This window comes from Engraulis encrasicolus, chromosome 14 (assembly GCF_034702125.1).
Source record: "Engraulis encrasicolus isolate BLACKSEA-1 chromosome 14, IST_EnEncr_1.0, whole genome shotgun sequence".
NCBI lineage: Eukaryota > Metazoa > Chordata > Actinopteri > Clupeiformes > Engraulidae > Engraulis > Engraulis encrasicolus.
The window spans coordinates 50,851,830-50,874,329 of record NC_085870.1 but is presented as its reverse complement, the minus strand read 5'-3'; the positions used below and the strand labels follow the sequence as shown (position 1 = coordinate 50,874,329).

Here is a 22,500-nt window from a genome sequence, read left to right as displayed (position 1 = left end):
GTGTGTGTGTGTGTGGGGTGGGGGCTGGCTGCATGTGAGAAGAGAAACCCCACACCCTCCACTCTCTCCACTCTCTGCATAGCGGGACTGCGGCAAAACTGTTGGACAGTGAAGATGCGTGCACACACACACACCCACACACACCCACACACACACACACACACACACACACACACACACACACACACACACACACACACCTACACACGCACACTGTTGAACAGAGAAGATGTGCACACGCACACACACATATACAAGCAGCGCACATGCGCACATGCACACACACACACTGACAAGATGTGCACAGGCACACGCACCCACACACAGACACAGACACAGACACAGACACACACACACACACCTAGAGGCCGTGAGACAGGCCGGCAGCATAAAATGGGTTAGTGTGTGTCAGCATCAGCGGTGAAGAAAACCTGGCAGAACATGACAACTCTCCTGAGACACACACACACACACACACACACACACACACACACACACACACACACACACACACACACACACACACACACACACACACACACACACACACACACACAAGCTCGCACACACACATGCACGCAAGGTCTATGGCACTCATGCACGCACGCATGCATGCACACACACACACACACACACACGTGGAGAGAGAGAGAGAGAGAGAGAGAGAGAAAGAGAGTGTGTGTGCATGTGCATGCGTGCGTATGTGTTTGTAAGACTTCCATTGAGAGGTTAACTCCTTCATCATACTGCATAGCTATTTTATCTCTTTTACTCCTTTATTTATTGCATATGATGCTTTGCTGCTGCAGAAGCAGCCTATTGATTGTTTACACGGACATAAGTCTGGAGATACTTACACACAGTACTAGCCTGATTATCATCGACTTTCAAATCTCTTTCAGACTTGGTCTGACCAAGAGCATAACAATGAACATTCTCCAAACGGCATGGTTGACTTGGTCTCCCCTTGGTTTGCTTCTGGTTGTTTTTATTTTATTTATCCTTTATTTAGCCAGGATTGTCCCATTAAGACTACAGTCTCTTCTGCCAGGGAGTCCTGGTCAAAATGCTTTGCTTCCCTATAAAGTGGGAGGAGTTCCTGATTTTTCCTGAGCTCAGAAACAATATTTGATCCTGGCCTGACTAGCAGCAAAGCTTAAGGTGTTGCGTCACTAGGAGGGCATGGCCCGGCTAACACAGTACTTGATAAACTGCATGCATGCAATGTGCTCCGTCTGCATAAACGCAGGCCCCTGGCTACAAATCGATATTGTACTGATGCAGCCACAGCAGAGGGGGCAGCCTGTTACGTCAACGCAGCAGTCGGAACAGTGTAGCGCTGCATTGTGGACATGCATCACTCACTACTGTATCAGCAGTCGTAACCGTGTACCCAGAGAGAGTAGAGAGAGAGAGGTTCCATTGGCCCATTGTTTCCGGGTTCTATTATTGCAAGGGGGAGGGGGGGAAATCCCCCTTCAGGCAGACCTAGGCAGACCTAAGGACTGTTCTATTCAATGCTAGGAGCATTATGACACGCCCCTTTAGGCAGACCGGAACCTGGTCATGTTAGGTGCCCATAGCAACCTATTACAATGGCATATCTCTATATACTTAAAGAATCTCTGGTGTACCGGTGCATTGTGTTAACACATCAGTAGTAGCAGTCGTAACAATGTAAGCGTGCCGTGCCTTATGGATATGCATCAGTAGTAGTAGTAGGAATCATTTATTGTGTTACTGCAGCCGTAGCAATAACAGCATGGAAGACTTTAAGTGTAATGTCACCAGTGGGTTTATAGTGTAATGCAGAAGCAGTAAATGACTGAGACAGTGGTTCTCAACCTTTTTTTGAACAAACGCCCCCTTGGCCTCATCACAAGCCTCCAAACGCCCCCTTGACCTCATCATAAGCCTGACAACGCCCCCCTTAATATTGAAAAATTAAATGGACTAATGCCCCTCCATGGCAACTAAGCACCACCCCCTCTCAGCTGTATCCTTCTCAATGCCCTCCTAGGGCCCCCTAATGCCCCCTGGGGGGCTGTGCCACCCCCGTTGAGAAACACTAGACTAGGAGATGTAACTGTGTTACTGCAGCAGCCCTGTATTACTAGCCTTGTGTGTCTAATGCAGTGTGGTGTCCTGCAGCTCTTTGTTACAGTAGAGGAGAGAGCTGCTGAGGCATGGACACCTACACTACACTACACTCCTCCTCACGCAATACTCTATTCCCTCTCTTCTCCTCCTCCTCACTATGTTATTCCCTCTCTTCACCTCTTCTACTCCTCACACACCTCACTCATCCCTCGCTTCTCAAGGCATGGACAGCTGCACTCCTCCTCACCAACATTACACTATTCCCTTTCTTCCTCTCCTCCTCTTCTTTACACTCATAATTCCCTCTCCTCGCCTCTCCTCTCCTCTCCTCTTCCACTCTTCTTTCTGCCGAGGCATGAACATTTATACTCCTCCTCACCCACATCATTCCCTCTCTTCTTCTTCTTCTTCTTCTTCTTCTTCTTCTTCTTCTTCTTCTTCTTCTCATCATCACACACTACTCTATTCCTTCTCTTTTTGTCCTGTCACACACATTACTCTATTTCCTCTTTTCATCTCTTTTCCTCTCTTTCTCTTCTCTTCCTCTCTTCTTTCTTTTCTCTTCTTTCTGCCGAGTCATGGACATCTACTCTCTTCCTCACACACACTACTCTATTCCCTCTCTTCTTCTCCTCCTCATACACAATACACTATTCCCTCTCTTTCTTCATCTCCTCCTCTTTACACTCACTTCTCCATTCTTCTTCTTCCACTGCTGGGAATGCATATGGTTTTGTTGTACTACAATGTTTTTACATCTAATAGACTACATAAATTAATTCATTCATTCATTCATTCACTCACTCACTACACTCCTCCCTCTTCTCTTTCTCTTCCTCTCACTAAACTCTTCCTCTTCTCTTATCTTTTCCCCTCTCATCTCCAGTCCTCTCCTCTCCTTCTTTTTCTCTCTTATTTTGCTTTTCCTTCCTCTGGCGTTCTCTCCTCTCTTCCTTTTGTAGTATTCCATCACTCCTCCACCGTCCCTCTCGTTCTCCTCTTCTCCTATCTCTGTCTCCTCTCCTCCTCCTCCTCTTCCTCCATCTCCATCTGTCTCTGAATCCCTCCCTTCTTTCTTCCCCATCTCTCTCTCTCTCTTTCTCTCCACTCTTCTTTTCTTTCTTTCTCTCGCTTCACTGCCGTCCTGCTCCTCCTGTCGGGCGGATGCTGACACACTGCCAACTCAGCACACACACACACACACACACACACACACACACACACACAGACAGAGTCACAAACACGCACACACAAGCACACACTTTCCTCACTCAGACAGACAGACAGACAGACAGACAGACAGACAGACAGACAGACAGACAGACACACACACACACACACACACACACACACACACACACACACACACACAGACCATACATACAGTCCTGCATATGGTATGCACACTACACACACACACACACACACACACACACACACACACACACACACACACACACACACACACACACACACACACGCAAGCACAGAAACAACTTGCATAAGCATGTACCCCTGCCCGTCTTACACAAACAACACAAACACACCCACATATATGCACCTGCATACATATTCACTCAGGCCCACACAGCCAGCGTGTTCTTCCTGATAAGTGCATGTTTGTTTGTTTTTTAATACGTGTGCCAATGTCATGAGGGATGTTTCTTGTTTCTTTGTTTTCCGGATTCCAGGGAGGCTAACTGCAGTACTGGCACCGCCTTAAAACAGCCTTGTCTCATACACAACATACAACTGCAGCAAGATGTGTACAACTGTTCCGTAGACACCTGCTCTCATTATGACAAGCACACTACAAACAATAACGGACATTCTAGAATGCTGCCGTGGTGGTGATGTCACAATGGTGTGTTTTATTATGACAGCAGCACAAAAGACAAAACATTCTACAGCATCAAGGGCAACTGTGTGTCTGTGTCTGTGATGTCACAATAGAAATAGAATCTGCCTGCCGTCGGGGAGGACTAGCAGGTCAGTGGGACAGGCGGTCACCTCTTGGCCTGGGTGGTAGCGCGCTGGGTGGGTGTTGTGTTTTTACTGAGAGATAAAGTCATCTCAGATGCTAGAAACAAGTGCTGTCGCTGGAAACTGGCGCCTCACCCTGGAAATCAGACACAATCACAGTATCACACACACACACACACACACACACACACACACACACACACACACACACACACACACACACACACACACACACACTCTGATAGCTCGGCACATGATGTTTTCCCTGGACCAGAATTCTGAGGCTACGCCTTCCGGTATCACTTTCTCTCTCTCTCTCTCTCTCTCTCTCTCTCTCTCTCTCTCTCTCTCTCTCTCTCTCTCTCTCTCTCTACTCCCTCGCTTCCTCTCTTCCCTCACCTTTCCCCTCTCTCAGTGGCACAACCCTGTCATGAGGCAAACTCACACACACTCACACACACACACACACACACACACACACACACACACACACACACACACACACACACACACACACACTACAACAAGGGGACAGCTTTGTGAAGTAGCAGATTACCTCAAATCCAACAATTTTAAAGAAGCCTGCAGGGAAGCTGATCAGTCACACACACACACACACACACACACGCACGCACGCACACACACACACGCGCGCACATCATGCCCATACCAAAACAACCCCTAACCTGCCAGTTAAGTTTTTGTTTTTGTTTCAGTTCTCCCAATAACAACAAAATCACCAAGAAAAATGGCCTCTATTAGTGTAACACTACACTGTACAAAATAGCTGTTAATTTAGGGCAATTCTGCAACAGCATTCTACTGTTTTTCGAAAAAACAGACAACTACTGTGAAAATATTACTTTGAGTCACATATTGAGCATAAACGGTAAGTACTGCACAATAGCAGTATTCGCCGTTGTGGAAACAACTAAGTTATTTTAGGCAGCACCATTGAAACCCATTCATCCTCCACTTGTCCGTGATCACCATTAAACTTCAATGCCACCTGAAGAACTGAAGTCATTCTCACTGGTTAAAGATTCTCTGATACTATCAAGCATGATGAAACAATTTCTAAGGAAACTACAATACTTAAAAAGTGCTTGTTGCAGCAAAGTATGAGTAGCACATGCATTTTGATAGTGATGAAAGTGTGAATGGCTGAAACATTTTAAGAACTTGTAACACTCTTGCAACAAGCAGTTCCATCTAAACCAATCTGCTAATCAGTGCCTGGCCTCACCTGAGTACTAAGGGCTGTTATGCCATTATTCAATTACGACCTTCACCTGCCAAATCCCTGATGACTCTGGTCACATGGTACTCTTGCACCTGTATAGAAATCTGAACTAACAACACTTCAGTTGCTTGTCTGCCTGCTGGCTGGCCTGCATGGCACAGCATAGCACTTGCTTGCCTACAAGCTTGCTTACAGGCTTGCATACTTTCCTCTTTGTGAAAGCTTGCTTTGTGGCACTTGCTGTGTGTGGCATCATTTGTGGCATCGTTGCATATAATGTACTTGCTACAAATTAGGCATTGCTTTGAGAGCTAGCTTGTAGTGCTGCTTTTTTGCTGTGCTACTTGGTGCAAATTACGTTTTTACAGTCTGACCAATGCTATTTTCATCATTGGCTCATCAAGAGCTGATACATTAAAAAGCTCCCCTCACACACTCCCATTGTCATTGTAACATAGCACTGCGTAGGCCTACACTGAAATTGTATTCATGCCCCACACATTCAAAGGACCACCGCAAACCAGCATCTCAATAAAGCATAGTGGCGGCATGGTATCATGCTCAAGTCACTTCAGTCATGGTGACCGATGGGACGGTGGGGCGGTAACATGGCCAGGGTATGGAGAATGATGGGTGGGAGGGAAGTTGCCATGACCATATTCATGAATGCAACTATGACCCAGTAATTGCCTGCTATCTCACAGTACATCTTCAACTTTTTAACTGTAGTGTACCGTTATTTTACCTATACTACTGTATAAATATTGTAGAGCACTTTTAGTTTAACAATACTAATACTGTGAACGTTCTGTAGAGTACTGTTATTTTAACAGTCAAATTGCTGCTGAAAAATAGTTATATACTGTGGTACATTAAACAGTACTGAGCTGTATTTCATGTTTGGTGTGAAATAACAGTAGAATTACAGGTAAATATAATTGCCAGTAACTGCCGTTATTTTGCAAGGGAAATCTCTTACAGTGTAGGGAAATCACTGCTCTCTGTCTCTCTCTCTCTCTCTCTCTCTCTCTCTCTCTCTCTCACACACACACACACACACACACACACACACATAGACAGAGAGACAGAGAGGCACAGAGAGGCACAGAGAGAGAAAGATTGCATTTGCATGTCTAGTGGGGGATATGTGCCTCTCTAGTGACTGTTGTTTTTTAGAACACTTACAAAAGTAAACAAACGCCATAGGACAGAACATGCACATAGAGAGAGAGAGAGAGAATAGTGTGTGTGTGTGGGGGGTATGTATGTGTGTGTGTGTTTTAGTACTTAAAAATGTTCCGTTGCAGAAATCAGACGATTCAGAATGATTTGTTCTTTATATATGTGTGTGTGTGTGTGTGTGTGTGTGTGTGTGTGTGTGTGTGTGTGTGTGTGTGTGTGTGTGTGTGTGTGTGTGTGTGTAGGGAAATTTCAGAAAATCCAGAAAAAAAGGCACAGCAACAGCACTGTGCCCTAGAAAGTAAGTCTAGGATTCCTTGCAGTGTGTGTGCGTGTGTGTGTGTGTGTGTGTGTGTATGTGTGTGTGTGTGTGTGTGTGTATGTGTGTGTGTGTGTAATCTCAGTATAGGAAGAGTGTGTTGGGAAACTGCAGGAGATAAACCACAAAAAAACAACTCTCTCTGCAGATGCATAACACACACACACACACACACACACACACACACACACACACACACACACACACACACACACACACACACACACACACACACACACACACACACACACACACACTATACACACAAACGCACACACATACACACACACTTTGAAATCTGGGTCAAACTGTTACACACACTTAACAAGAGTTCACACACAGTCTCTGACACATATGCAGAGTATGTCGGAACAGACACACACCCTGTACGCACGCACACGCACACACACACACACACACACAGAAACACAACATGCACACGCACACATATACATACTCCTCCAACACTCACAGAGTCATATCAGTGTTGGGAGTAGTACACACACCCATACACACACCTGACAAGTTAGGAAAAGAGAGAGGGGGGGGGGGTACAAGGAATGCAAGGAATACAAGTGAAGACAATGACACTAAGTAAGTAAATCACGCTGATACTGATGAAGTCAACATCCCCACTGTAAGACAAGCTGTACAATCTTTGGCAGATTCTTCACAATCTTCTACTCGATTTCACGATTCACCATTTAATATCGTGATATCGCCCACCCCTAACACACACACACACACACATAGGGCAGTGTAATCATGAGAGGGTATTCTCCCTTATTATACTGTAAAGTATTATTAGTATTATTATTACTGTTACTATTATCACTATTATTAATATTATTACTATTATATAGGACAGTGTAGTCGTGAAAGGGAGACTCCGTATAGGACACTGTGATCATGAAAGGGTATTCTACTGTGTAGTGTTATCGTGAGAGGGTATTCAACTGTATAGGACAGTCAGTGTGATTGTGAGGGGTTATTCTATGTATAACACGGTGTAGTTAGGAGAGGTATTCTACTGTATATGTGTAGGACATTAGAATCATTAGTGTGTGTGTGTGTGTGTGTGTGTGTGTGTGTGTGTGTGTGTGTGTGTGTGTGTGTGTGTGTGTGTGTGTGTGTGTGTGTGTCTGTGTCTGTGTCTGTGTCTGTGTGTGTGTGTGATCCTGAAAGGGTATTCTACTGTACAGGATGATTGTGAGAGAATATTCTATGTACTGTATAACAGTGCATTTAAGGAGAGAATATTCTACTGTATATGTATAGGACATTAAAATAATTAGTGTGTATGTGTGTGTGTGTGTGTGTGTGTGTGTGTGTGTGTCTGTGTATGTGTGTGTGTGTGATCCTGTATAGAAATCTGAACTAACAACACTTCAGTTGCTTGCCTGCCTGCTGGCTGGCCTGCATGGCACAGCATAGCACTTGCTTGCCTACAAGCTTGCTTACAGGCTTGCATACTTTCCTCTTTGTGAAAGCTTGCTTTGTGGCACTTGCTGTGTGTGGCATCATTTGTGGCATCGTTGCATATAATGTACTTGCTACAAATTAGGCATTGCTTTGAGAGCTAGCTTGTAGTGCTGCTTTTTTGCTGTGCTACTTGGTGCAAATTATGTTTTTACAGACTGACCAATGCTATTTTCATCATTGGCTCATCAAGAGCTGATACATTAAAAAGCTCCCCTCACACACTCCCATTGTCATTGTAACATAGCACTGCGTAGGCCTACACTGAAATTGTATTCATGCCCCACACATTCAAAGGACCACCGCAAACCAGCATCTCAATAAAGCATAGTGGCGGCATGGTATCATGCTCAAGTCACTTCAGTCATGGTGACCGATGGGACGGTGGGGCGGTAACATGGCCAGGGTATGGAGAATGATGGGTGGGAGGGAAGTTGCCATGGCCATATTCATGAATGCAACTATGACCCAGTAATTGCCTGCTATCTCACAGTACATCTTCAACTTTTTAACTGTAGTGTACCGTTATTTTACCTATACTACTGTATAAATATTGTAGAGCACTTTTAGTTTAACAATACTAATACTGTGAACGTTCTGTAGAGTACAGTTATTTTAACAGTTCAATTGCTGCTGAAAAATAGTTATATACTGTGGTACATTAAACAGTACTGAGCTGTATTTCATGTTTGGTGTGAAATAACAGTAGAATTACAGGTAAATATAATTGCCAGTAACTGCCGTTATTTTGCAGGGGAAATCTCTTACAGTGTAGGGAAATCACTGCTCTCTGTCACTCTCTCTCTCTCTCACACACACACACACACACACACACACACACACACACACACACACACACACACACACACACACTGCTTCTGATACCAGCTGGGAAATCACTGGGCTTTATTTTCAGTCACTCACATAACTACAAATATATACTGAATTTCAGTCTCTGTCTGTCTGTCTGTCTGTCTGTCTCTCTCTCTCTCTCACACACACACACACACACACACACACACACACACACACACACACACACACACACACACACACACACACACACATAGACAGAGAGACAGAGAGGCACAGAGAGGCACAGAGAGAGAAAGATTGCATTTGCATGTCTAGTGGGGGATATGTGCCTCTCTAGTGACTGCTGTTTTTTAGAACACTTACAAAAGTAAACAAACGCCATAGGACAGAACATGCAGAGAGAGAGAGAATAGTGTGTGTGTGTGTGTGTGTGTGTGTGGGGGGTATGTATGTGTGTGTGTGTTTTAGTACTTAAAAATGTTCCGTTGCAGAAATCAGACGATTCAGAATGATTTGTTCTTTATATGTGTGTGTGTGTGTGTGTGTGTGTGTGTAGGGAAATTTCAGAAAATCCAGAAAAAAAGACACAGCAACAGCACTGTGCCCTAGAAAGTAAGTCTAGGCTTCCTTGCAGTGTGTGTGCGTGTGCGTGTGCGTGTGTGTGTGTGTGTGTGTGCGTGTGTGTGTAATCTCAGTATAGGAAGAGTGTGTTGGGAAACTGCAGGAGATAAACCACAAAAAACAGCTCTCTCTGCAGATGCATAACACACACACACACACACACACACACGCACACACACACACACACACACACACACACACTATACACACAAACGCACACACATACACACACACTTTGAAATCTGGGTCAAACTGTTACACACACTTAACAAGAGTTCACACACAGTCTCTGACACATATGCAGAGTATGTCGGAACAGACACACACCCTGTACGCACGCACACGCACACACACACAGAAACACAGCATGCACACGCACACATATACATACTCCTCCAACACTCACAGAGTCATATCAGTGTTGGGAGTAGTACACACACCCACACACACACCTGACAAGTTAGGAAAAGAGAGAGAGGGGGGGGGTACAAGGAATGCAAGGAATACAAGTGAAGACAATGACACTAAGTAAGTAAATCACGCTGATACTGATGAAGTCAACATCCCCACTGTAGGACAAGCTGTACAATCTTTGGCAGATTCTTCACAATCTTCTACTCGATTTCACGATTCACCATTTAATATTGTGATATCGCCCACCCCTAACACACACACACACACATAGGGCAGTGTAATCATGAGAGGGTATTCTCCCTTATTATACTGTAAAGTATTATTAGTATTATTATTACTGTTACTATTATCACTATTATTAATATTATTACTATTATATAGGACAGTGTAGTCGTGAAAGGGAGACTCCGTATAGGACACTGTGATCATGAAAGGGTATTCTACTGTGTAGTGTTATCGTGAGAGGGTGTTCAACTGTATAGGACAGTCAGTGTGATTGTGAGGGGTTATTCTATGTATAACACGGTGTAGTTAGGAGAGGTATTCTACTGTATATGTGTAGGACATTAGAATCATTAGTGTGTGTGTGTGTGTGTGTGTGTGTGTGTGTGTGTGTGTGTGTGTGTGTGTGTGTGTGTGTGTGTGTGTGTGTGTGTGTGTGTGTGTGTGATCCTGAAAGGGTATTCTACTGTACAGGATGATTGTGAGAGAATATTCTACTGTATAGTAGGACATTAGAATAATTAGTGTGTGTGTGTGTGTGTGTGTGTGTGTGTGTGTGTGTGTGTGTGTGTGTGTGTGTGTGTGTGTGTGTGTGTGTGTGTGTGTGTGTGTGTGTGATCCTGAGAGGGTATTCTATAGGATGATTGTGAGAGGATATTCTGAGAGACGCTGTGCGCCTGAGCCACTTAGTGGCCATTAAGCTGATGGTGACAGTGACACTGAAGAGGAGTCCATCCTCACACACACACACACACACACACACACACACACACACACACACACACACACACACACACACACACACACACACACACACACACACACACACACACACACGGAGAGTGGCTATACTAGTGTGAGGGTGACAGTGACAAGGGGACAATTTTATTCAAACTTTCTCTCGTGCACACACACACACACACACACACACACACACACACACACACACACACACACACACACACACACACACACACACACACACACACACACACACACACACACACATTTAGTGGCTAGTATGGAGGTGACAGTGAAAAGCAGGACAGAAGCAAGTTCTGCTTTGGGATATGGTGTGTGTTTGTGTGTGTGTGCGCACATTTGTGTGTGTTAGGGGTGGTACGGTTCACAAAATTCACGGTTCGATTCATATCACGGTGTCAAGGTCACGGTTTTCGGTTTTCTACGGTTCTTTTTTTTAGTTCATGATAAATGGTGCACTGAGAATATTAAACAATATTTATTTAACTGCAGTTATAAAGTGATGATGCGCAAGTTGAATTTGACCTTTTGCATGTGTCTGAGAACTGCCTCTTGTGCTAACCTGTGCTTGCACTTAAACTGTGCGCTGTCTGAGCGTTTCAAATGCCCTCTTTCAATTGACTAATAGAATCGGACTAATCACTAAATATCCTACATATGGTTTGTATAGGCTTAAAATGTGAAAATAGTGTGATTTTAATTGTGTCTTCCTCTGATTGGTCTTATACGCTAATGTTTTAATCAGAGAGACTGGATAAGATACTCCCAGAATCTCTGTTTTACATATTTTTCTGGGCAGTACATGAATTGCGGTTTGTGACGGATTGCACGGTTCGGTTCGGTATGTGTGTGAATTGTACGGTTTCGGTTTTCGGTGCGGTTTGTGCCATCCCTAGTGTGTGTGTGTGTGTGTACTACACATCACCACAGACACCCAAGGGAGGTATGCACCATCAGTGGAGCTTCACATAGGCTACACACACACACACACACACACACACACACACACACACACACACACACACACACACACACACACACACACACACACACACACACACACACGAGTCAAATCAGAAACAGCCAACACAAGCAGAGTTGCATCCAAGTCCACACACGCACACGTGCACACATTAGGGTACTGCTGTATTTCCCAAGACGTCAAAAATTGCAGTCTTGGGGTGTCAAAAATTGAGTAGTCAAAAATTGACTACTTGGGGTGAGACTGTGTAGGGTATTTCCATAACATCACTCACATTTACACACACACACACACACACACACACACACACACACACACACACACACACACACACTAGGTGTTGAACAACATTTTACACTACTACTCACATTTACACTGGACGGCTCCGGCTGCGCTGATGTGCCGGCTGCATGCGTCGCACCAGTCGTGTGCCACGGGCTTGGGTACGAAGAGGTGCCCCTCTCCCCGCTCGGCCTTCACCCGCGGGTCGGCCCCAGGATGGAAGATGGACCAGGCCTCCCTGCGGGGCGGATCGGTCCTCATAATCCGCACGATGCCCGACCTGCCCTGCGTCACCCTGTCCAGGTCCAGGCCCCTCGGGGGGGTCCCCGTCGACAGAGACTTGAACTTGCGCGATAGTCGCCTGCCGGAGCCAAGGTGCCCGTTAGCGCATGCCGATGCCGCGGCTGTCCGGCTGCTGCTACACTTGGTGTCCTTCAGGGAACTCCGTCTGCCCGCTGTGTCACCGCCAGTCTTGGCTGCCTGACGGGGAAGTTGCTCGCCTCCTCCTCGTGTGCCTTCTCCTCCAGTGATGTTTACTGACTGTTGCTCTTTTCTGTTCTCTTGTGTTTCTGTTGTGACGTCCCTGTTAGTGTTTATTAGTAGTCCAGTCGGTCCGAACTGGGAGCCGTTGGCGGCCACGAGCATGCTGTCCTCCTGGCAACGCGCTCTCGCGCCGACGGGCTCCTCCACCAAGAGGTTGCCGTTATCCTCCGCAGCAGTGGCAACGGCAGCGTTGTCGTTGTCCGTGCTGCTGCTACGTGGCGTCTGCAGCTGAAGGGATCCGTTGGTGCAGCACCGGGAGTCCAGCGGTCCTCCTCCTCCTCCGTTCTCGGTGATCAGCGGCTGCGAACAGCTGAGGGACGAGGATGCTGCTGCCGCCGCTGAGATTGGCGCGATTGGAGACCGCGCGCTCTCGCCGTCCAGGCTGCTGCTGCCCCTCGTCAACATCAATTTCTCACGCGACGGTTTCCTCAGCAGTTTGCGCAGGAAGAAAGACTCACGCGTCTCGGAGTCGGAGATGTTATGGTGCTGCTGAGACACCGGGGACACCGGGTGCTGACCGAGAGTAACGGACGCCATTGCCTTCGTTCGTTCTCACGGTCGGAGACTGCCTGCCCGCTGCGCCGTGTGCGCGGAATGTAGAATGAATAGCCTACGTTTCGTGTTTGGTGACGCACCGCGCGACAACAGACAACCGTTTAAATCCACTGATTGAAAATGGCACGAGCTCTTACGAGCTAGCACGCCCCCCTCGCTGTCATCCCAACACCAATCACTGGAGTTCCGTTTCCAATTCAAGTTCAAAATCTTCTCTGGCATAAAGTAACCTAGCCTAATGGTAGTCTATTCGGCAGCATCAGTAGCGAATGCGTCTTCTTTGATCATAGCACATCTTGTTATTACACAGGCATATAGTGTGGATTCTGAAAGCACGTAGTCTACCGTTGCCCATAAAAAACACGACGTTAATAAACATTCATCTAACAGTTTTCCTTTAGCCCACATTTAAATTGGGTTTAACTTCACACCGCCTATCACAAAGAGGAAAGTTGAGAACATTTCCACTTGAGCGGGTAGTTCTGGCTATTTCTCACGGTCAGTTGACACTAGTGATGATGATGCTGAGGCAGAAATCCCCCGCTATGGACTTCCCTCACACTGCACACTGCGCTGCATTAACGTGTGACAACTACACAGTTCCTCCCACCAGTGCCCCCACCGATTAACCTTTGAAAACACGTCTGAGGTCTCTCCCCCGCCCACACTACTTCAATTCTATAGAATAGGATTTTGGTGACTGAAATCGGCGACTGACATTATGTTGCCTGAGCCTGAACTTATTAGGCTACCCTGGCCTTAACACACAACAAATTAACAAGAGTAACCATACATAAACCTCCATTAGAAAAACAGCTATGCCAAAGCCAATGATAACTCTATATAGCCTAGTCCTTCTAATTAGTTTAAATATACTGTATTTTTCCACTAACACGCATAGGTTACACTTAGTTGACTCAACCCTATCAAAGCAACAAAAAAATAACTAATTTGAGTGAACACATATTTGATATTTTGTTCACTATGTATCACTGTGTATGCATCTCCCCCCCCCCACCTCTCTCTCTCTGAGTAGTAGGTCTAGTAGTAGCTGTAGTAGTATTAGTAGTATCAGTAGTAGGCCTATTAGTGGTGGTGGGTGGTAGTAGTAGTAGTGGTAGCAGTAGTAGTATAGTAGTATCAGTAGTATTAGTGGTGGTGGGTGGTCGTCGTAGTAGTGGTAGCAGTAGTAGTATTAGTAGTATCAGTAGTATTAGTGGTGGTGGGTGGTCGTCGTAGTAGTGGTAGCAGTAGTAGTATTAGTAGTATCAGTAGTATCAGTAGTATTAGTGGTGGTGGGTGGTCGTCGTAGTAGTGGTAGCAGTAGTAGTATTAGTAGTATCAGTAGTATCAGTAGTATTAGTGGTGGTGGGTAGTAGTAGTAGTAGTGGTAGCAGTAGTATAGGCCTAGTTGAGCAGCAGATGCAGTAGGCTAATAGTGGTAAAGAGGTTTTCTTCAGCATGACGTAACCAAAACGCATGTTTGTGTTCGTGGCAGGTTGATGCAAGTTTGCGAAGTCTGACTCTGATCATATGACACATTATTTGCTTGTTGATGGGGCGTCTGACTATAGGCCTACAGCATGACATTGTCTGCCTGCCCAGGAGTGTTAAGACGTGAAAGTGTTTGTCAAGTATGACAGTGGCATAATTCAGTTACATTCAACCAACATACTATCATAGTGAAACTGAAACACCCCTCTCTCTCGCACTCTCTCTCTCTCACACACACACACACATAGAGAGAGAGAGAGAGAGAAAGAGAGAAAGGGAGAGAGAGAGAGAGTTCAGTGGGTTTGCTTGTCTGTGGTCTAGTCAAGTCTAGTAGGAAGTGCACCAGTGAGATGTATTTGCATAGTGTTCTGCAGTGACAGGCCCGCCTCAGAGGAGGACATTACATTAGGCAAACTAGGCAATTGCCTAGGGCCCTGACCAAATCTGCCTGCCATAGAGGCCCCCAACTTTCACACCTGCCGCAGTAAACACACAAAAAAGGCCAGATCTTTCTTTGTCAGTTGTGTAAAGTAATTGTAGATATGCGTAGATATGAGATAAAACACTAATATAGCACCAAAACACCCTACTTTATGTCTCTCTAAATACTTAAATGCTCTACAGTACATAGGGTGCAATTCTATGGGTATTGGTTACAGTCCCTGGAGCTGTGTGGGGTAAGGTGCCGTGCTTATGGGATTTTCAGCCATGGAGTGTGGTAGGGAGTGGAAGGGTGGGGATTTGAACCTGCAACCCTCTGATCTAAAGGCCAACTCCTTAATAAGTTAGCCCCAACTGCCCCGACACTGCAGCAGCAACAGAACACTGAAATGGCAACAGAACACTGGAATCAGAACACTGCAGAGAGAACAGAACACGAATAGGAACGGAGCCAGGTGCCAGGAGTGTTCTGCATGCAAAGTGCGATTTCAGCTGTCAATATTGCGGTGTTAACTCAACACTTACATAGTAACCTATAACCAAATACACTCTTGCAGAAGTGTTTCTTTTTTGACTCTTGTGTTGAAGTGTTCGATAACAACCAAATTAACATATTGTGCATTCAACACTTAAGCTGGGTTGCGTTAACATAACTTCAATGAAACCATTGTTTTGGCCTAAACTACATTTTGATTGCTGAATTGAAATGAACTTTAATCTGGCTTGTGATGAACTCAAAGGTGGCATTTGTTCAAAAAAGATTGAGAACCAACCACTGGTCTAAATGTAACTGAGGTGATCTGCACTAGTTTGCACTCAGGCCTCGAACCCGCCACCTACTAGTTAACACTCCAGTTCAGGCATGGGACGCACAGCACGATGCACTGAACTAAAGGCCAAGAGCGATAGCTCAACGCTACAGTACTGTATGGGGCTTCGAGAGGGGCATAGGTGCCAAATCAGTCATTACAACAATATACCATTTTGACCCCCCCCCCCCAATGTTGAGCTGGAGTTGGCACCTTTGGGGAGGGAGGTTTGCTTGCTAATGCCCTACAGCTAAACTCTCCTAGTTGGCCTCCGTTACATAAACACACTCTTCTCTACATGCCACACACATCCCGTGCTGCTTACAGCCTTGGCAGTCGCCTCATCTGAGCCTAGCTCTGGACACTGGCCAACAGGGCCCATTGGACTGCTCTAGTCTGGACTAGTTACCAAAAGTTATACTAAATAGTGAAAATACAATCTCTATTATTGTAGCACTTTTTGAGATAAAAGAGTCGGTGACAGGAAGGAAATGAGAGTGGGAGAGAGACTTGAGGAAGGATCTGGAAAGCACTGGATACTTTGCCCTAAGTAATACTTCAACATGCACTTTATTATGCAGATTAATATGACATGAGGAAGGATCGGGAAGCGACTGGATCGGAATCGATCATGGGTCCCCCGTTTAATAGCACAGCATCATGAAATAAAAATGACACGACACTTACTGTAGCTGACACTTAATACAAAGCAACTTACACATATTTTACAGGGTATTGGTTACAGTCCCTGGAACAATTGTGGGGCTAGGTGCCTTGCTCAAGGACACATCAGATATGGAGGGAGGAAGGGATTGATAAGAGTGGGGGTTGAACTCGCAGTGATCTGCAGTCGAAGTCCCTAACCATTAAATCACGGCTCCCCTTTAAAGGTTCTCTCCAAGGGTGGGTTGTACCAATGTGGTTAAAACTTTAAACTACATTTAATCACAGTTTACAGGCTAATTGTGTAGTACCAAATTTAAACCTATAGTTTAAATTTAGTTTCCACTAATCTCAGGTTAAATCCAAACCATGGCTAATCTCAGGTTTAATACCCCTCTTAAACTTAGATTAATTGTGAGCCTGCTGCACCGGTGACTTTAACCTGATAAGGATAAACCTTGATTGCCTGTCTAATATAAAGCACCCCCTGGAGGAGGTTTAAGGTAGATATATTCTGACAACATGACTGCAATGTATTCACCCGTTTGACTTACAAGACAGTCACATTACACTGCATTACATTGCACTTAGGTGATGCTTTTATCCTAAGCGACATACAGATATTCACAGGGTATTGGTTAGAGTGCCTGGAGCTGTGTGGGGTTAGGTGCCTTGCTCAAGGGCACTTCCGCCATGGAGGGAGGTGTGGCCGGGAGTGGTAATGATGGGATTCAGACCGGCAGCCCTCTGATTTTAAAACCCACCTCCCTAACCATTAGGCCACAGCTTCCCATACACAGGAATATTGGAGATAGGCTAAACCTGTTCCTTGCTGCAGTAAAGGTGATACAATGTAACGGCCGGCACGAGACATTAGTTTAAAAATGTATCAAATAGGCCATTTCAGAGTAGCCTGGCGAAGCCATCCTACAGTATGTAGTCCACCCAAAGATTTTGGCTCCGCACATACAACAGTCGGTTTTCGGCCAGGCTAATTCCATAGCCCCATGGGCATAATAACTACGAATCCAATGTGTCATCGTTTGTTTGTATCCAGTCTATGTTAGTGTACATTATGTCTGTTTTGGCCTACATTATAACCATTACTTGAAGGCACTGGAGTTGATCACAAGCCTGCCAACACCCTCCTTATATTTACAAATCAAATAGACTAATGTCCCTCAATTGCAACTGTGCATCCCCCCCTCTCAGATGTATCCTACTCCACGCCCCTCTAGGACTCCCTAATGCCCCCTGGGGTGTTATAGAACCCCTGTTGAGAAACACAGTTTAAGACTTGTCTGATGAAAGGCATGCTGAACGAAATGCCACTATATTAAAAAAAAGACAAAAAAGAAGACAACAGAAGCTTGGTGTGCGGACTATATTTTTCAGTTTTCAACCCACTGATATGGGCCATGAGAACACATGATGCAAGCGGAGAATTTAAAAATGAAAAAAAAAAAACATTTTCAGTTTCACACTGTGTTGAGTTGAAGTGTTCTGGCTTTGATGATCTAGCCTGCCCTGATTAGCGTGATTAAAAGGGTTTTAGTGTGTGTGTGTGTGTGTGTGTGTGTGTGTGTGTGTGTGTGTGTGTGTGAGAGAGAGAGAGAGAGAGAGAGAGAGAGAGAGAGAGAGAGAGAGAGAGAGAGAGAGAGAGAGAGAGAGAGAGGACATTCACCCTCTCAGGGAATTTGCACTACCCTCATACACACACACAGATGCATGCACACACACACAAAACTTTTAGGATGAATAAGACTTGTGCACACGTGTGTGTGTCTGTGTCTGTGTCTGTGTCTGTCTCTCTCTCTCTCTCTCTCTCTCTCTCTCTCTCTCTCTCTCTCTCTCTGTGTGTGTGTTTGTGTGTGTGTGTGTGTGTGTGTGCACCAGTCTTATTCATCCCAAAAGTTTGTGTCTGTGTGTGATGTAAGAGGTTGCCCACCCCTGTTTATAAGTAAGGAACAACACGATAACAAAAAAACAACAACAACCAAACATTCAAGTGGGGTGATAGATTGCTTTTTAGATCGTACACTCTATTTTGCTTTCTTTCCCACATTATTTGTGTGCTCAGCAATTGCCTTCAAATAGAGCCCATACACAGAAGTAGGTAGGCAAAATGTTATTTTGAGAAGCACAGAGATCCCGCGCTAGGCTACTGCACTGCAGACTACCAAATGCACAGCGTAGGATGGGCTCTTGGGTTGGCCGAAAATGTCCACTTGGAAGACGATAGAAACTTATAACAGCCCGCTTAATAAGTCAATATAAGCCCTAGCACTAATGTGTCCAATATGAGCGACCACTGGACCCCTTGACTTGTATCCGCGCGATGATGGACGGAACGGCGAGCGTTCAGAAAGACGAGGGCTAGCTCGACTAACACTTTGTTTTAGTGTGATTAAAGCCAACCACCATACGAAGAAAGTATTTATAGCCTAGTTAAAATAACACAATATTGAGTCTAGCATGCTGCACATGGGCTACATTGTAACTAAACGCACGTTACCATAGGCTACTCCTCCATCCATCCGTTTTGATTTCTCTAGGCCTACCTCGCTCTTCGTGGTCCGGCAAGTGCAACTGCGCAAGTCTATAGAGTAGACAGAATAAACGCTACAAGATGACCCTTAAAGCTATGAAAAGCATAAACACATTGTGCACTAGTATTAGCCTACATCCCAATTCGTTACGATATTAACTTGTCCGGCCTTTCAAAAAAATCTTCTTCACTTGACCATTTTTATTTATTTGTTTATCTATCTATCTATTTATCTATTCATTTATTAATTAGGCCTATAGCCTAGGCGCTCTGATGTGCCTACACAAAGCCACAAGCGAGACAGTGTGCCCATGCTGTGGCTTAGCGTCGCTGTTGACGTCCAATTTTTGTTTTGTTTTGTTATTTTTTGTGTGGAACGTTGTTATGCTCACTCGAGAGACACGCGGCTTTGGATGCCTTCGAATTAGATTGTTACGCTGTCTGGACGCCCAAACAGAACGTTCTAATGCGTGTGTCATGTTCTATTTGCATCACCTTTCCAATAAAAGGCCAGGTAGGCCTACGACTTTCACATTCAACATTTGGAAGGCAAAGCATACACACGACGGAACGACAGCGCATTGGATTACTTTTTTCAGAAATAGGAGAACATCATAGCACTTTGAGAGGTATGAATAGGCCTTCATTTAGACACACTGTGTTAGGCTATTGTAGTTGCTTATCAGTTACAATCAGCTGTATAATATTATTATTAATATTATTAATATTATTATTATTATTATTATTAATAATAATAATAATAATAATAATAATAATAATAATAATCTAATAATAAATCGACGCCAAAATGACAATTTTCTAGCCCACTAGCCTACTGTATGTTAAACATTACATTTGACCTTTGTCTTCAATTTTCTGAGATGCCAGGATCACCTTCAACAATATGAACCAAATAGTATTATTTTGATATTAATAGGCTATTATTTTTATTTTTTTTTATCTTTAAAATCGAACTTTCCAGTCAGAACTCTGCCATGGATCGCCTCAGAGAGCACGTCCGATCCGGCATGAGTGAGAGCGTGCGGGTCGAGGTGGAGGGACTGCTCAACGCTATGATAAGCGAGGCTGGGCAGAGACAGCAGGACTTGATCCGCTCTGTGGAAGGCCTGGAGCAGCAGATCATCGAAAAGGTGAACGAGAAGCAGGCCTTCTTCCTGCACAGAGAGGAGGAGACGGAGAGACTCCATGCAGAAGCGGAGCTGGCCAGACGGACAGTGAGAGTTGAGATGCTGGAAGATAAGGTAGGACTACTCTTCATCACAACCCTTCAGTCAAGTCAAATTCAATATCAACTTTAAAAAAAAAAAAAACCTTTTCGGAAACACGTTACTGAAAGCCCATTCTATAGTGCATTATGAGTGTATTTATAATGAATTATAACGCACATCATAATTAATCACAATGCATTAGATTAGCCTATCTACACTCATAGTATAATACAATACAATACAACCTGTATTTATATAGGGCATAGTGCTTCATGATGCATTATATCAACAGTTATAACTATACATTTAGCTTATTATGCGTTATAAAGACCCAAGGGTCTTATTTATTTATTCATTTGTATTTATTATAAGGCATTCACTATAAGCTAGATGTACAGTTATAACGGTTGATATAATACCTCATGAAGCATTATGACTGTTGCCATAATGCATTGTGACTAATTATGCCTAATTAAACAAACAAACATATTTATATAGCACATTATCCCACTCAGTCGTGTTTCAATGTGCTTGAAAAGAGACACTACAGAGACTCATGTGTGGTTCCAATTAATATTATTAAATTGTTACATTATTATTTTGATCAGACATTCAAAGGTATGAAGAGGGAGGTAGAAGTGGAGGAACGAAAGAAGGAGAAACTGAGGAAGGAGAGGTGGGCCCTCTGGATGGACAACAGGAGAAAGAGGTGGCAGCTGGAGATGAAGGAGGAGGCGGAGTACGATCGCCGCATGCCCGGAGACGTGGACAAACTCTACACAATGGGCCAAGTTGCATTCGAGACGACCAAGCCACTCATTGATACCACCCTGACAGGATCGCATGAGACAGCCGATCGTAAACAAAAGCTGCTGAATGAATTCAGGAGTACAGCGGCCAAGTGGATGGTAAGAAAACATGACACTTGTCTAAGTGGGGCAAAGGATGTGTAATGTAATATAATGTACAATACAAATAATATAATGCAATATTATGTAATGTAATGTAATATAACATGACACTTGTAGGCCCAAATGTTCTTTCAAAGTTAGTGAACTATTAGCGGTCAGATATGACAGAACAATGCCAACAAGCTGCTTGTTTATCTGTTGGTTCCTAAGGAGTCAGATGACCATCCCCAAGACCCCGAGACCAACAGGGCCATCCCTGCCATCCTGAAAGGCTGGATGCTGAGGGATCGCCAACCCAAGACCAACAGGGCGATCCCTGCCGTCCTGAAAGGCTGGATGGTGAGGGATCGCTGGCAGTATCTCCGGGAGGACTGCAAGGCCTTTATCAACGACCAACCATTGAAGGTAGGGCCTGTCACAGTAGTGTTTCTAGCCATTTGGGGGCCCTAGGCAAACTATAGACAAGGGGGCCTTCTTGAAGTATTTTTTGCTGGCATTTACTATGGCGGGGCTGACTGCTGGGGCCCCTACAGTGGACATTTACTATGGCGGGGCTGACTGCTGGGGCCCTACAGTGGACAGATACTATGGCGGGGCTGACTGCTGGGGCCCCACAGTGGACATTTACTATGGCGGGGCTGACTGCTGGGGCCCCTACAGTGGACAGTTTTGGTGGGTCCCTTGGCAATTGCCTAGTCTGCCTCTTGGTAAAACCGGCTCTGTCCTGCAGTACAAAAAGGACAAAAGCAGTTGCGATTTAATGTCTTCAAGGGAATCAGTTACAATGTCTGGTCAAAGTAATACGTTGTAGACAACTCAATGGTTTTAGACCACCCCTTTGCACCCTTGATCTTGCCACTCTTACAACCTAGTTGAGAGGACCTTCCCAGACTCAAAATGTGTGG

At 44.8% G+C, this 22,500-nt stretch overlaps 2 protein-coding genes across 2 annotated transcripts in view; one reads left to right on the top strand and one right to left on the bottom strand.

The window, feature by feature from the left end:
- Window positions 1-13,596, bottom strand: part of rassf5 (Ras association domain family member 5) — a 93,215-nt gene extending 79,619 nt beyond the window's left edge. The window contains exon 1 of the mRNA XM_063216059.1: window positions 12,489-13,596. Coding sequence (XP_063072129.1) covers window positions 12,489-13,482 — 994 coding nt within the window. The 5' untranslated portion in view covers window positions 13,483-13,596. The remainder of the gene's footprint in view (window positions 1-12,488) is intronic.
- Window positions 13,597-21,439: 7,843 nt separating this feature from the next.
- The window catches only part of LOC134462842 (mediator of RNA polymerase II transcription subunit 12-like), a 1,717-nt gene continuing 656 nt past the window's right edge, over window positions 21,440-22,500 (top strand). Inside the window, exons 1-2 of the mRNA XM_063216067.1 lie at window positions 21,440-21,592; window positions 21,806-22,000. Coding sequence (XP_063072137.1) covers window positions 21,467-21,592; window positions 21,806-22,000 — 321 coding nt within the window. The 5' untranslated portion in view covers window positions 21,440-21,466. The remainder of the gene's footprint in view (window positions 21,593-21,805; window positions 22,001-22,500) is intronic.